This window comes from Ornithorhynchus anatinus, chromosome 5, assembly GCF_004115215.2.
Source record: "Ornithorhynchus anatinus isolate Pmale09 chromosome 5, mOrnAna1.pri.v4, whole genome shotgun sequence".
Classification (NCBI taxonomy): domain Eukaryota; kingdom Metazoa; phylum Chordata; class Mammalia; order Monotremata; family Ornithorhynchidae; genus Ornithorhynchus; species Ornithorhynchus anatinus.
The window spans coordinates 96,459,294-96,476,724 of NC_041732.1; the positions used below are offsets into that span (position 1 = coordinate 96,459,294).

The 17,431-nt window shown below is 42.5% G+C and overlaps 1 protein-coding gene across 9 annotated transcripts in view; it reads right to left on the reverse strand.

Moving 5' to 3' along the window:
• Nucleotides 1-17,431, reverse strand: part of PTPRM (protein tyrosine phosphatase receptor type M) — an 838,914-nt gene that overhangs the window by 644,038 nt on the left and 177,445 nt on the right. For all 9 annotated transcript variants that reach the window (XM_029065462.2, XM_029065460.2, XM_029065457.2 and 6 more), the window contains exon 2: nt 1,955-2,077. In XM_029065462.2, coding sequence (XP_028921295.1) covers nt 1,955-2,077 — 123 coding nt within the window. The remainder of the gene's footprint in view (nt 1-1,954; nt 2,078-17,431) is intronic.

Consider the following 17,431-nt stretch of genomic DNA (forward strand, 5'->3'; position numbering starts at 1 on the left):
GGGACAAGGGACTGTGTCCAACCGGATTATCTTGCATCTACTCCAGAATTCAGAAGACTGCTTGGCATGTAGTTAGCCCTTAACAAATACCACAATTATTATTAATCAACCTTGCATTATCAAGGAAGTTCACCAATCCTTACAAGACAGTGTTGGATGGAACATGTTTTTCCTATATAGACTGTATCACATCCTAAATTTATCACCTCCAGCAGCAGATTCCTGCACTCAAGTTTTCATTTATTTATGCTCCTCCTCAGTATCCGTAAATGCATCTACATTACATCTCTGACCTTTGGGCATTTGGTATTTGACCCACCCTCAGTCTTACAGCATTTATTACATATCTACAAATCATAAGTTTTTATGAATGTCTGTCTCGCTGTCTAGACTGTAAGATCCTTGTTGACACAAACATGTCTACCAACTCTGTAACAGTGTAATCTCCCAATCACTTAGTACAGTGCTTTGCACACAGTAAGTGCTCAATAAATACCAGGGATTGATTGACTGAACATTCAATTTCATTCCTTTGGATTTTATTATGTGACCGTTTATATGTCTATCTTCCCCATTTGAGATTAAGGTCCTTGTTTGGGCAAGAAACACAGCTTGTGCTTCTGCTGTCTTTTCCCAAGCACAAGTTACAGTGCATTGTACTATTTCCACTTAAATACACATATATTGTCTCTGAACCTTTCAAGAACGAGTCTGGCCACTAAAGAACATCTTTGCCCATTCTCAGGAGAAACAGAGAGAAATGAATTGAGAGTAAACAAAAAATAGGCACTATACTTTTTCTAAGATGGCAGCAGAAATGCAGTAACCCTCTAGCCAATTTTTGTATAGGATCAGATATAGCCTTGGGGACGAAGTGACTTTTTATTCCTGCTTCAGAAGCTTGGTCACTACTTTCCCATTTACTTTTTCCCTCACAAACACTGATATCCAGTTGGTTTTCCCCAAGAGAGGGCATGCTTCAGCAGGAAGAAAATCCTGAGATTCCAGAATAATACCCAACACACCAAAATAACAGTGACACTGAGAATGTGGATTTAAAGACAGCTTTCACTTCAATAGCCTATTCACCTCTCATCTCATTTTCTGCATAAAGCATTCCTGGCAGTGTGGCAGGGACAACTTTTAAAACCCCATTTTTCAGATGGGGAAACGGAGTCTCAGACTACCACAACACTTCACTTTCAGGATAAATCCAGGTGTCTTGACCTGCCACCCTCCCCCCTGATTCCTCCCAAGTACCATCTGGTCTGTAAGCTTATTGTGGGCAGGGAATGTGTCTGTTTATTGTTATTTTGTACTCTCCCAAGTGCTTAGTACAGTGCCCTGCACACAGTAAGTGCTCAATAAATGCTTGAATGAAAGAATGAATGAATGATTACACTAGCAAGAAAGACAGCAACATTTCCCACTCAACTCCTATTAAAGATAGGGATTGGGTACCTTCCCAATCCACTGTCAGCCTTAGTGCATGGTATCCATGATAACAACAGCATCCCCTGTGAGCCCAGCATTGGGCAAGGATTGTCTCTTTCTGTTGCCAAATTGCACATTCCAAGCGCTTAGTACAGTGCTCTGCATATAGTAAGTGCTCAATAAATACTATTGAATGAATGAATCCCCAACAAGCTTCTTTCATGAAAGATGGGGGCAGAGGTGAACACGTTCTCCACTGGGCCAGCTTCTGGGCAGTGCCACCACACTGTTTCCCCCATCCATTCTGCAGAATCAATCAAAACATGGTATTTATTGAGCACTTGCAGGGTGCCAAGTATGGTATAAAGTGCTTAGGAGAGAACACTACAATAGAGTTGGCAGACATGACATCTGTCTTCTCAGAGCTTACATCAGATTTGAAATGTCACCTTCCAGGAGCCAGTTCTAATCCTAAATCACTTTTTCCTCTTAAAAATAGAAATGTAAAGCGAAAACAAACCTGAAGGCATCCAGGGATCTGAAGAGGGCTTGATTAGTGTGTTCACCTGATCCCAGTCAAAGTCATCATCATCGGCCTGGCTATATCCACACGTGCTAAAGGCCTCATCAAAGGAACAACCACCTGAATATAAACAAAAAAAAAACCACAGTCAATTAACAGGCCAATATTATTACCAGAAATGTCAATCTGATGCCAGAAAATTTAGCCCAGTGCACCAATTCAGACACTATGATCAGGAGCCTTTCAGCCTGGGTCTTAACCCCGAGTTGCCTTGATCATGTTAAAATTCTACTACTTCTACTCAGGAGAAACTCAGCTTCAGATGTTGACAGTGCAAAGTAGCCTTTCCCAAGGCCCTCCAAGATGGGCATTTTTCCAACTTTATGGAAACTGTGCTAAAGAAACAATGGGAAAATTACATTTGCAACATCTTAATAATTAGGGTATTTGTTAAGCACTTATTACGTGCCAGGCACTGTACTAAGCGCTGGGGTGAATACAAGCAAATCAGGTTGGACATGGTCGCTGTCCCACACGGGGATCACAGTCTTAATCCCCATATTACAGATGAGGGAGCTGAGGCACAGAGACACGAAGTGACTTCCTCAAGGCTATGCAGCAGACAAGCAGCAGAGCCAGGATTAGAATCCATGACCTACTGACTCCCAGACCCATGTTATATCCATTTTGCTAAGCTGCTTCATTCTCCTAAATCGTCAATAAGCTTCCATGCCCAGAAAAAAAATGATAATAATAGTGACAAATAATAATTGAGATATTTGTTAAGCGCAGAGTGCCAAGCACTGCACTAAGCCCTGGGGTAGATACGTGATAATCAGATCAGACATAGTCCCTGTCCCACATGGGGCTCACAGTCTAAGTAAGTGGGCGAACAGATATTGAAAAAATCTGGAACAAAACCAACCAAACTGGAGGGAAAATGATCGTACTCTGCTTTTCCCTGATGAAGAAGGCTGCTAGCAGGGGCAGAAGGACCAGTGCTTCAGTCCTGGAAAATGTTTCTCTCAAACTTCCTCTGGATAGGGTATCGGTGAAACAGCTTTCACATTCATTACTTAGACAACTGGTCCTCCAGCCCCCATAGAAACTACTACGAGTTTCTAAGTATAAGTAGGCTTATTTGGACCTTTAAAGGAGGAAATTATTTTTAAGAGTGAAAAACAATATGAAGATTCACCCAAACCTAATTTTGGATTAGATGTGACATCCTACAGATCCTTCAACTCCATAATCCAGAATGAACAGAACAAGTAGACAGAGATGTCCTGGTTTATGGGTCCTGCCTCTGGTACCCACATATCCTTAAAAGTGAACTGCTTCAATTTAGATTACTAAGAACACCCAGTCTTTAATCCCCTTACACTGCCCAAAACACCACAGCAAACCAGCTCCCGTCCTTCCGCACTATGAGTAGCTGCAGGTACAAAGGTTTTGAATGGATGGCATTTTCTCCTGACATTTATGTTTCGTCGTCCCAATACATATACATAGTCCATCTATTTCCCTACTAAATTTTCTTCCTTTAGAAACAGAAGTGGTGGCGAAGGGATCGTAACTCTCCTACTATTCTAAAGCTTTACGGTTTGTCTGATTCGTTAGTTTGTGAGAGGCACATCAGTGAAACGAGCATCTCTGGACACTATCATGAAAACAATTCTTAACAGTACTGGTCTCAATTAAACATTCCACTGGGGACAGAAAACTCATTAAAAAAGATATAGCACTAAACTCAATATGTCACCTTGACAACAACAAGGAATTTACATCTCTTATTAAGTTTAACAAATTCACAAAGAAAGAAAATGTATTTAACCTAAAGGTAGAACATGTTCCATTTTGGGTAAGAAGGGTGACAATTATGCCAATGTTTATAGGGCATTTGGCTGATGTTGACATTCTGTTATTTGAATGCAAAAATCATCCGGGCTCCGGGAACAGACTAAAACGGCAGTGTCTGACTCTGTCATTATTCAAACAGAAGATAACCATGTGAATTTGGACAAGAGAAGAAGGTGATGGGAGTGCAGATGGCAATTTTGATAGAATTCTCCCATCCCAAACTTAAAGAGCAAGCAACAGGGAAACCGAGTAGAGCTTGGGGGATCATTAAAGATCTGCTTTACAAAATAACTGCTGGCACAAAATATATCAGCAAATAAAAATGCAATAGCAGGCATAGGCTGGCAGCAAACCCAGAAGACAAACAGAGTTCTGGTGTGAGTCTGCAGTCCTCCCGTTACCCAAAGGGGTTTTTATCACTTGAAAAGGTACATAAAAATCATAAGATGGTGCTAGCCGGACCCAAGCTTGAGCAGCTCTACAGGCAGACAGGAGAGATTACTTGAATTTCCAAGTGTTGCGGGACTCTCTTCCCCTCCTTCAACACACCAATTTTGTATGATCCTACCCTTTATCTTCTGGCAATTTTGGCCAGAGAAGCCCCAAGATGCATTTAATAGCTTTTAAAAAATGCACTAGGCACAAATGATGTCTCAGAATGCTGAAAGAGGGGACTAGAGGAAGTCAGGAAAAACCTCTTCCTAGACAAAAAGCGGCAATCATTTCCCTTTGATGGACATGGCCGAGGCAGTGGCATTGACCACGACTCATGCACTCAGAGCAGCTATCAGGGAGACACAGTAAAGAAGGAAATTAAGGTTTCGGGCCATCCGGATAGCCTCGAGGGCACTACCAAGGGCAAAGCGCTCAGTGACGGGGGTCAGATTTCTACTAATCTGGAAAACTCACTGGAAAAACAAGGCCCTCCATATGGCAGGGAGGACCTCTTATTTTTTCATTTTTAAAATATGTACTTATATATATGCATAAATATATATGTCAACTAAATTGTATATTAATTATATTAATATTAACGTCTGTCTCTGCCTCTAAACAGTAAGCTTATTGTGGGCAGGAACCGTGTCTTTTTATTGTTATATTGTACTCTCCCAAGTGCTTAGTACAGTGCTCTGCACACAGTAAGTGCTCAGTAAATACGACTGAATGAATGAATTTCCATGGAAATGGCTTGTATTATTGACATGGACTTGGCCTCAGAGTGGAGAGGGCATTGGCCTAAACAAGTGAGGCATGGCTTTCTTCAGGCGCTTGAAACAGCAGGGCCCAGAGGATAGAGCCCGGGCCTGGATGCCAGAAGGACCTTGATTCTGATACCAGCTCCTCCACTTGTCTGCTGGGTGACCTTGGGCAAGTCATTTAACCTTATTGTGCCTCAGTTACCTCATCTGTAAAGAAAATGGGGATTAAGAGTGTGAGCCCAATGTGGGACAGGGACTGTGTCCAACCTGATTAACTTGCATGTACCCCATTTCTTAGAACAGTGCTTGGCACACAGTAAGTGCTCAACCAGTACAAAAATTATTATTTTATTATTAGGTAGGCAGTAGTGGGTGCCAATATTGCATCAGTGGTGCAGGACAGCAGCGTGGGGTGGGAAACATGGAGATATACCTGAAAAATCCCCATCTTTCAGTCATTTATATTTATTGAGTGCTTACTATGTGCAGAGCACTGTACTAAGCACTAGGGAGAGTACAAAATAACAATTAACACCCACATTCCCAGAATTTCTAAGCATAGGATGATGTCCTCCTGGTGCAGAGAAATGAAAAGTCACACTGTACTAGACTGTAAGATCTCTGTGGGCAGGGACATGCCTACCAGCTCTATTGTATTTTACTCACCCAAGCGCTTAGTACAGTGCTATGCATCCAGTGAGCACTGAATAAATATCGTTGATGATGATTGCCACCTAGGAGGCACAGTCTGTGAGTGCCCTCTTTCCCACCTTTCCCATAGGTTTCTAGATGCAAAATCTGGGGGGCAGGAGGCAGAAAGGAGGTGCTAGAGAGAGGAGGAGAAGATCGGTGCCAAACCCACAAATGATGCATCCAAAATCAACTTGGAAAAATTGTGCTAAATCATCCTGACTCCAATTCAAGAGGTAGCCCATTCAAAGTCACTTTTCAAAAATACCTCCTCTTATCCGAGGGCTTTCTGGCCCAATTTCCCTGTCTGTTCTACTTCTGTGGCCCACTTGCCTGTCCCATACTCAGGGTGACATTCTTAAAAACAGAGCTAACTGAATGCGATAGCATTTTAAATGTGTCACCCTCTATATGAAACCAATAAGAAAATTATTCTTCTAACACTCCAAAGACTTGGCCTTATGTATTCCACTTTCCTAAAATACATCTAAGCTCAGCAACTTGGGAATTACTTGATGAAGTTTCAGCCTAAAACTATTAAGCCCATCACCACGGTGCATACTTTGATCACCCACTTTGGGAGAAAGGAAATTGATCTTCTCCCATAAAGGGAAACACAGAGAGAATATTTCTGAATTGAGGATTGTTTTATACTTCAAAATCAAAAGAGGGACAATCAGAGCCTTTCCCTTCCTAAATCAGCCTTACATCTGAATTTGATGGCCCACTGAGAAAATTAGGCATTTAATACCTCTTAAACTTTCACTATTCCAGTGATGGTCAGTGAATCAGACACTGAGCATTACAGAAACCCTCTGCTATGTAACTTAATCTACCAAAGCAGTTTTCACCCATTACATTGGCATCAGAAAGCCTAAAAGCTATGCTCTATTAAAAAGTCCTATTTGTGGACTGATGGATTTTTGAATAATTTTTAGGGAAATGGTCTGTATCTAGTTCTTGACCGCCTGCTGATGCATTACATTTCCTGCCTTCATTTCACTTCCTAACCACTCTTATTTTTTTTTCTCATATCATATATGGGCTTCTTGGACCCCAAAATGAGTCAGTTTTGTTTTCCTTCAGGGATCTAAAACAGTGTGTCCTTTGGGATAAATGGGATTTTCTTCAGGACTGCAACCAATTTTCTAGTGTGTTACGTGAAACTCGGGTTTAGGTTTCCCCCTAAAAAAATTATAATATTCCTTATTTTATAACAGCTAACACAAGCATTATAAGCCTTAACCAGAAAGTCCCCAAGATTAGGAAGGTTAAAGCTACAATTTATGTAATAGGTACAAGACTGCAAACTCCTTGAGGGCAGGAATCACGCCTACCAACTCTACTAGACTGCACTTTCCCAAAAGCTCAGTACAGTGTTCTGCACAGGTAAGCATTCAATAAATAACACTGATTAAATCCATTCAAGTGAACTAATTTCTGCTCCTTTGAAAACAAATTTCAAAACTGATATATGACAAACTGTTTAGTTTTATAGTAGTTGGTATGTGCTAATAACCAACTCAGTTGCAGAGAAGAGCTCTTCCACTCAAGTTTTGGATGATAAAAATTCCCTTCCTCTAAACTCTTAGAGTGTAGTGGAAGGAAAGCTTACCCAAGCTTCAACATTTCCACCACAACTTTACCCAGGCTTCTCCTTTTAAGAGAATGTACAAATCTCAGGCTCAGGGTAACCCAAATTCCAGGCAGTCAGGGGTTTTTATCTGATTTGCTTTGAAACTCAGAAAGACGTCTGTCATGTAATGCTATCATAACCTTATCTGTAAAAGGGCAAAGTGTAGAACTGTACTAATTCTGTATAGGGCCCCTCATTAAAACTCAAAACATTGCTGTCACTAGGAACTAAAATCTGAGGGACCAGTGAACATCTAATTGGCCGGGGAGGGGCTGAAACAGTCTTTGACACATTCAACCATGCAAGAAAGTTAGATCACCAAATTATTTTCAGATTATTTTCACATGATTTTCCCCCAAGTTTTGAAAGGGATTGCTGAAAAAGACAGAGGCTTCAACAGTCAACAGCCCTGAGAACTAGAACACCAGCTACTTCTTATGCTTCTAATGAACGAAAGCTTGAGCTGCAACAGGTTAGTTGCACTAAAGACAATGAAGTAGGATTAAATGCCAGCAAGAGCTCAAAGGAAACGTGTCCTTAGAATCACTCTGCAAAATAAAACCCAAAGCAAACTTTTAAACCAAATACCATGCTGAAATGTGAAAAGTAAATAGTGTGAAATAATAATAATATATGGTATATGTTAAGCAATTACTTTGTGCCACACATTATATTAAGCACAGGGATAGAGTCCAAACTTCACTCTGCTGCCAGGATCATTTTTCAATAAAAATGTTCTGTACACGTCACCCCACTCCTCAAAAAACTCCAATCGTTGCCCATCCACTTCCTTATCAAACAAAAACTCCTCTTTATTAGCTTTTAAAACACTCTATCACATTGCCCCCTCTTACCTCACCTCATTGTTCTCCTATAACCCAGCCCACATACTTCGCTCCTCTAGTGCTAACCTTTTTACTGTGCCTCCATCTTGTCTGTCTCACCGCCGACCCCATGCCCACATCCTGCCGCTGGCCTGGAACATCCTCCCTCCTCAAATCCAACAGTCAGTCGCCATCCCCTCCTTCAAAGCCTGATTGAAGGAACTTCTTCTCCAAGAGGGCTTCCAAGACTAAGCCCCACTATTCCTCATCTCCCACTCCCTTCTGCGTTGCCCTTTGCTCTTCCCCGCTCCCAGTCCCAAAGCACTTATGTCTATATCTGTAATTTTGTTTATCCCTTTGCTCTTCCCCACTCCCAATCCCAAAACACTCATGTACATATCTGTAATTTTATTTATTGTATTGTTGTCTCCCCGACTCTAGGCAGTGAGCTCGTTGTGGGCAGGGAATGTTACTGTTTATTGTTGTACTGTACATTCCCAAGCGCTTAGTACAGTGCTCTGCATCCGTAAGCACTCAAAAAATATAACTGAATGAATGAATAAAAAGCTTATCAGTTTGGACACAATCTCTGTCCACAAGGGGCTCACAGTCTTAATCCCCATTTTATAGAAGTGAAGTGATTTGACCAAGGTCAAATGGCAGACAAGTGGCAGACCCGGGATTAGAACCCAGGTCCTTCGAACTCCTATGCCCGTGCTCTATCCTTGAGGTCATGCTGCTTCTAAGTGAAAATAAAGAGCATCCAACTGATCCTCTGATCTCCAGGTTCAAGTCCAACCACCCTTTAAATGCATTTGCAACTGTGGGTTTCCTCCCTCTGCCTACCAAAACCTCCCAACTGAATGGCAATGCTAAGAGAATACCCTCATTTCGACAAACCCCTCCCTGCCATGCGCACTACATCCTGGTTCACTGGACAGCTCTGCTCAGTCTAAATTCGGCTTGCAGGTATTAAAGATATTGGTCACTCAGTCTGTCTGTCAATCTACCTATTTGACTTACTTTCTTCAGCACCCAGAATGGTGCTGGGTACTTTAAACTGTGAAAGAGCCATTATTAACCAATGCTGCTGTAAACCTTTAGAGATTCAGGCTTTATATCCTCATCTTGGCTAATCTTTCTTCAACAAATGTTCCAGAGAGTTTCACATGCTGGAAATTTCAGCTGGGCCATGATGCGGTGGTGGATAATGCCAAAATGGACTAAAATGAAGTGAGAGCAAAGACAGGAAAATGTGAAGTCCAAATCTAACCATGGAACTAGGCCCAAAGTGGAGGAGGGAAGCATTCAACCAAAACGATAAAACAAACGAACCAAAAATACCAAGGAAGCAAGAAAATGTCACTGACCACACCAAAAGCCAGAGCTTCAGATCAAACAAAGTGATGTGAGCACAGACAAAAATGGAATTTCAAAAGAGGATACCTAATTTCCTGTTTTATTTATATTACTATCTGTCTCCCCTTCTACACTGTAAGTTCATTGTGGGCAGGAAATGTGTCTATTTACTGTTATGTTGTACTCTCCCAAATGCTTACTACAGTGCTCTGCACACAGTATGCACTCAATAAATATGACTGACTGACCATTTTATAAATCTTGAACTGAGTAAAGTGCCTGATCTATTAAGTCTGTATTAATGATAATAATAATAATGATGATGGTATTTATGTGCTTACTATTTGTCAAGCACTGTTCTAAGCGCTGGGATAGATACAAGTTAATCAGGATGGACAGAGTCATTGCCCGGACCCTTGGAGCCATTACCACGTGGGCTCGGGATCTCTGCTCCCCTGGGGGTGAGTTTTAGACCACCGGTCCCCCTCTTCCCAACCGAATCGGCCACCACATGGACTCGGGAGCCGTCCTCCCAGGCAGTGGTTCCTTGGACTGCCTGCCCCCCATTTCCAGGCTAGCTCTTTAGCAGCCTTTTTGGCCACTGACCGCCGACTTTAGCTGCTTTTTGGCCACCAACCGCTGACTCATCCACGCCGGGACCGCCTCTCTCTCCTGGGAAGCTGAGCTTTGTCATCGCCCGGACCTTTGGAGCCATTACCATGTGGGCTCAGGTCCTCTGCTCCCCTGAGGCACAGCCTTGGCTCGCCCGGCCCCGATTCCCGACAAGCCCCTCCTTCACTCTCATGGCTTTGACTACCATCTCTACGCAGATGACACGCAGATCTACAACTCTGCCCCTGTCCTCTCCCCCTCCCTTCAGACTCGCATCTCCTCCTGCCTCCAGGATGTCTCCACCTGGATGTCGGCCCGCCACCTAAAACTCAACATGAACAAGACTGAGCTCCTCATCTTCCCTCCCGAGTCCGGTCCTCTCCCAGACTTCCCTATCACCGTGGATGGCACGACCGTCCTTCCCGTCTCTCAGGCCCGCGATCTCGGTGTCATCCTTGACTCGTCTCTCTCATTCTCCCCACACATCCTATCCGCTACCGAGACCTGCCGGTTTCACCTTTACAATATTGCCAAGATCCGCCCTTTCCTCTCCACCCAAACGGCTACCTTACTGCTACGGGCTCTTGTTATATCCTGGCTAGACTTCTGTGTCAGCCTTCTCTCTGATCTCCCTTCCTCCTCTCTCGCCCCGCTCCGGTCTATTCTTCACTCTGCTGCCCGGCTCATCTTCCTGCAGAAATGCTCTGGGCATGTCACTCCCCTTCTTAAACACCTCCAGTGGTTGCCTATTGACCTCCGCTCCAAACAAAAACTCCTCAGTCTAGGCTTCAAGGCTCTCCATCACCTTGCCCCTTCCTACCTCTCCTCCCTTCTTTCTACCACCCATCCCGCACGCTCCACTTCTCCGCCGCCCACCTCCTCACCGTCCCTCGGTCTCGCCTATCCCGCCGTCGACCCCTGGGCCACATCCTCCCGTGGTCCTGGAATGCCCTTCCTCCTCACCTCCGCCAAACTAATTCTCTTCCCCTCTTCAAAACCCTACTTAAAACTCACCTCCTCCAAGAGGCCTTCCCAGACTGAGCTCCCCTTCTCCCTCTACTCCCTCTACCGCCCCCCCTTTACCTCTCCGCAGCTTAACCCTCTTTTCCCCCCATTTCCCTCTGCTCCTCCCCTTCTCCCTTCCCATCCCCTCAGCACCGTACTCTTCTGTTCAACTGTATATATTCACATTACCCTATTTATTTTGTTAATGAAATGTACATCACCTTGATTTTATTTAGTTGCCATTGTTTTTACGAGATGTTCTTCCTCTTGATTCTATTTATTGCCATTGTTCTTGTCTGTCTGTCTCCCCCGATTAGACTGTAAGCCCGTGAAACGGCGGGGACTGTCTCTATCTGTTGCCGACTTGTTCATTCCAAGCACTGCATATAGTAAGTGCTCTGCATATAGTAAGCTATATGCAGTGCTCTGCATATAGTAAGCGCTCAATAAATACTATTGAATGAATGAATAGCCCCTGTCCCACATTAACCTCACAGTCTTAATCCCATTTTATAGATGAGGGAACTGAGGCACAGAGAAGTTAAGTAACTTGCCCAAGGTCACATAGCAGACCAGTGGCAGATCCAAAATTAGAACCCGGGAAATGCAAGCAGAGCTACGGGTAAAACTGATGTTTTGATCGTATTCTTCAGAGTGCTGATCTACCAAAACAGCAAGAAGGAGCCAAATATCTCTCCCGGAAGACAATATTTGCAGCTAGTCTTGGGCTGAAAAAATAAATCAGCTGAGGCTTAACAAAATCACCTTCATCATCACTTACTCTTCCTGTACATGTCTTTAAATTATATATAACAAACCAGTGTGGCCTAGAGAATGCAGCATGGGCCTGGAAGTGAAAAGGATCCGGGTTCTAATCCCAGCTTCATTCTATGCCTGCTGTGGGACCTTGGGCAACTCAATTCACTTTCCTGGGCCTCAGTTATCTCACTTGTAAAATGGGATTAAGACTGCAAGACCCATGTGGGACAGGGACTGTATCCAGCCTGATTTGCCTGTATCTACCCCAGTGTTAAGTACAGTGCCTGGCACATAGTAAGCTCTTAATAAATACCACAGTTATTATCATTATTATTATATAGTAAATTGCTTATTAATTCATTTTAATGTCTCTCTCCCTCTCTTGTTTGTAAGCTCGTTATAGGCAGGAATGTGTCTGATATTTCTGTTGCACTGTTCTCTCCCAAGAGCTAGTACAGTGCTCTGCATAACGTAAGCACTCAATAAATACCATCAAATGATTGATTGAGGAGGCCTTCCTCAACTATGCCCTCCTTCTCCCTTCTGCATGGCCTATGCAACTGGTTCTATATCCCTAAAGTACTTGATATTCACCCCACCCTAAGTCCCATAACACTTATGTACATATATGCAACTTATTTCAATGACTGTCTCCCCTACCTACACTGTAAACACCTTGTGGGCAGGGAACATATATACCAACTCTGTTGTAACCTCCCAAATGCTTAGTGCAGTACACTGCCCATAGTAAGCACTCAATAAATGCCACTGATTGATTGACCGATAAAATGGCCCCAGGACCTAATGAGATCAGGGTGTATGCCCACACCCTCTCTCCCTGACCACCACAGTAAACAATTAGATTTAAGATACTATCTCATTTAAGTTCTCACTGAGATGAAAAGTGTGATGAGAAGCAGTGTTGCACAATGGATAGAGCACAGGCCTGGGACTTAGAAGGTCATGTGTTCTAATTTTGACTCCGCTTGTCTGCTGTGTGTCCTGGGACAAGTCACTTAACTTATCTGTGCCTCAGTTACCTCATTTGTAAAATGAGGATTGAAACTGTGAGCCCCATGTGGGACAGGGAGTGTGTCCAACCCCCTCGTATCCGCCCAGCATTTAGAAGAGTGCCTGGCACATAAGTGCTTAACCAATACTACAATTATTATCATTATTTTGAATTAGCAATTTGGTAGCCACAAGCCCCTTGGCATTCCTGCTTTAGGAATTTCCTTCAAATCCTCACCGTGTGACACTGTTCTTTTTAAACTCTTACCTTCTTTTGATGGCTCAACCCTTTGTTGAAGGAAAATGCAAGGTGAAAGTTTAATTTTTGTGACCGCCAAAAATACGCTAAGGCTTTTGTAATTCACCTTGCAATACTAGAGTTCAGCATTAAATGAGACGAATCAGTTTTGTGAGGATGACTCTTAAAAGGACCAGGACAATGGGATGAGAGGAATCGACCTACTTCTTCAATAAGAGTGAAGTGACTTAGACACTACAATGCAACTCTCAAAATGCTAAAGGAAGTCACATCTTGCCACCCTATTTAAATTGCAGTAGGGAACTTTTTTCATTCAAGATAATACGAAAAAAGTGACCAAATACTATTTTTAAAATCCATTAAATATAGTTCCTTCACTGAGTAGCCTAGAATCATTTTGAAAACTAAATGGTTTTTACAAAAAAGTCTGTCAATCAACCATTTACTGAACGCACACTGTGTACAAAGCACTATATTAGCTCTACGTACCAGCTCAGGTAACAATTTCAGGGACCAAAAAGATGAGTTGGAATCATCAGAACCTCAGGATCATTATAGTATTTTCTTTAAACATAGAACAGAGGCATTACTAAATTACCATGAAATTACAGAAGTGTGGAATTCTAATTTTCTTAGAAGAATGAAAGATGTATGGTTTTACAATCTTCGGGGTTTTACGGAAACACTTGTAAAAATAGGATCCTGGCTTTTAAAGCCCAAAGTGAATAAGACCTTACTTAAGAAGTCAAGGGAGTCATACATTAACATTACCTGTCATTATAATGGTAGATAACAGCTCTCCGACTGGCTCCACACAACAGCTTTTATCATAGGAGCCATAATTACATTTCAAAAATGCTTTCCAAGCACACATCTGTAGCAAACGCCTTTCCCATTCGCAATGCAGTCATCTTGTGATCCAGCCTTACCTTTTCTAATCCAACTACCAGCTCACTCGGAATGTGATTTTACTCAAGTCCTTCCCCTACTCCCACCCAACTATCTGCTTCAACACCCCGCTGCCCCAGCCCAGCCATAACCCAAGTCCTCAACTATTTCCCCTCAGAGTGGGTCTGAAAATGGTTTCAACCCCCACAGCAGACTAGGCACTGATGGTCCACGTCCAGCGATGTGAAAAATTAAGTATTGTTTCACTTCCCTAGATATTTCCAGAAACACACGGGACTCGGGTTGTGGGTGTTAGTGAAAACCAATTACCATTTGAAGACTTCAGGGAGCAAATGCTTTTAGAAGGTGAGAAGTGTCAGGATCAGAAGTGTAGGTAGAGAGGTAAATTTTGAGAGAAGGCAGAAAAGATTCAAAGAATGGATGAGGGAGTGTGGGCAAAAGTATTTATTGAGCATTGATTGGATGCAGAGCACTATACTAAGTGCTTGGGAGTGCAAACAATTATGCTTCCCCCTTTCAAAGCCCTAATAAAGTCTCACCTCCTCCAAGAGGCCTTCCCAAACTAAGCCCCGCTTTTCCTCAGTTCCCCCTCCCTTCCCCATCACCCCAACTCACTCCCTTTGCTCTTCCCCACCACCCCACAGCACTCGTGCATATATGTACATATCTATAATTCTGTTTATATTAATGCCTGTTTACTTGCTTTGATGTGTATAAATCCATAATTCGATTTATTCATATTGAAGCTATTGATGCCTGTTTACTTGTTTTGATGTCTTCTAGACTGTAAGCCCATTGTGGGCAGGGACTGTCTCTCTTTATTGCTGAATTGTACCTTCCAAGGGCTTAATACAGTGCTCTGCACACAGCAAGCACTCAATAAATATAACTGAATGAATGAATACAATACAATCAAGTATACAGACACATTACCTGTCCACTGGGGGCTTACAGTCTAGAGAGAGAGATGATGCTATAGTGGCATTAGGGTGGGGCAAAGGGCTTCCACAGAACAGTGGAAGCAATTGGCACAGCCCCTGAAGATCTGTAATCTAATGGGGTAGACGGACCAATGCTTAGTACAGTGCTCTGCACATAGTAAGTGCTTAATAAATATGATTGAATGAACGGAAATTATTTTCAAATGGGAGTAAGAGGAAATTCCTGGCCTCAATCCTGATTTTCAACTCAACCAGAAGCTTGAATTAAAGGTTTGGCAATACTCTCAAGGTCTAAGAATTCTCCATTTCCAGCTAATGCCTTGGATTTCATATGACATCTTGAGTTCCAAGAGCACAAGGGGCTTGATCCTCTATTATTTAATTTTCTTTCACAGCATTTCTGAAAGGGACATAAGACCAAGAATGATCCCTATTTAGGAAACAGTGAGGTCAGGGCTCAGCGATGAAATTACTTGGCCATAGTAACAAACTTTTCTTGCTCCAACAGAGAACTTCATGAATAGTACACCTGCTATATTTTCTTCTTTCCTCTATTTTTACTATGAGATACTGCAGCACAAAATGATGGCAGCTTTCTCCTTCATTTGCCAGTTCGGCTTCTTAAACCGATATCTTCACCTTTAAAATCGTCAAGCTAACAACTCCAAGTGCACTTGAAGCTCAATCATCCTCCTTGGAGCTGCTCATTTTAATGACCATCTTGGCTTCTGGTTTCCCAGAAGACCAAATACACAAAGCAATCTCAGGTAATTTGAAACCAATGTCTGACGCCTCCTCACACTCCAGCCAATCTGAGCCCGAAATCTTCCTATTAAGCCCAGATCGGGCTGGTGAGCTATTTCCGTCAAAACCGACTCCACTTATTTATCACAAGACCCTCCTTAGACCCTCCACTGTGGCTTGCTTGTGTATATAGTCTGTTTCAGGCTTTGAGCTTTAAAAAGGATTTAAACAGTCAATCTCAATATCATTATAAGTCTAAATGTGCTGCTTTGCCATTGATTGTGGGAAAATACAAGTTAGAACTTGATTCCATGGGCAATCTTTCCCATTTGCTTGATGAGTTTTGCAGTTAGAGAACACTAATGCAAGCTGTCAGATAAGAGCATATTAAACTGGGATGAGGACTGACTATTTAGAGTCTGTTTTTAGTTTTAAGTAAAGAACAAAAGCGGTATTAGTTTTGTTGGTCTCAAAGGGTTTTCAATTAATCTACAGCTTCAAACAGCAGTAAACACTTCCACATCCAGCACTCTAGTTTAAAATGAAAACACCAAAACATAAACCTAACAGTTGCGAGAATTTTTTTTTTTTAGGTTCTTTTTTGCTTATTATTTCTGCAGCATCCAGAGTGTTTTTAGAATAATGGTGCATAAACACAAGCTTAATTATACAATCTGTTAAGTACTTACATGTACTCTGATAGGAAGAGAATAAGTTTAGTTTCTCTAAAATGTATGCAGCCTTCCTTTTGGCTAAAAAAAAAAAACTGCATGCAACTTTGTTTTCACCCAGGGAGAATGTTGGCTAGCATCTGTCATACCCACCACCATCTGCTCAAGTCCCATGCTACACTTCACGATAATCACCATCATGCCATTCTGGGAAAAATACACCTACCAACTACACCTTCAACACTTCACACCTGGGTGAAAAGCAAGCAGGATTCCCCAATGCTGCATAACGAATTAAGTGTTTTAAGAGGCATCCCATCAACGAGTGTCAAACATTCCAGTTGGCCCTATCTGTCACATGGGCATTTCATTCAGAGCACCACCAGCGTTCTCTGAGCGGAATTCCCTAATCTATTTATTAAGTTGGTTGAGCTCATCGTGCCTCTACTGGGACTCAAGGAGATATGCTAAATGCTTCTTCAGTTTTGCCCACTGCTGTTTCTCCTCTGTTTCTCCTCTTCCATGGATGATCTCTGGGATCGAAATGAGCCTCTACTTCCTACATCACAGATGTCATTCAGATGGGAAAACTTGGTCACATGGAAAACTTTCAGCCTAATTCCCTGCCCACTGGAAGTCCAGGATGAGGACCTCAACAAATCTTATCACTCAGAGGTGCAATGTGGACAAGTGAAAAGGGCATAGGCCTGGGAGTCAGAGAACCTGGGTTCTAACTCCAACTCTGCCACTTGTCTGCTGTGTGACCTTGGGCAAGTGGTTTCACTTCTCTGTGCCTCAGTCACCTCATCTGTAAAATGGGGATTAAGACTGTAAGTGCCATGAGGGACAGGAACTATAAGTTCATTGTGGGCAGGGAATGTGTCTGTTTATTGTTATAGTGTACTTTCTCAAGCGCTTAGTACAGTGCTTTGCACACAGTAAGAGCTCAATAAATATGACTGAATGAATGAATAAAGGAATGACTTGGACTGTGT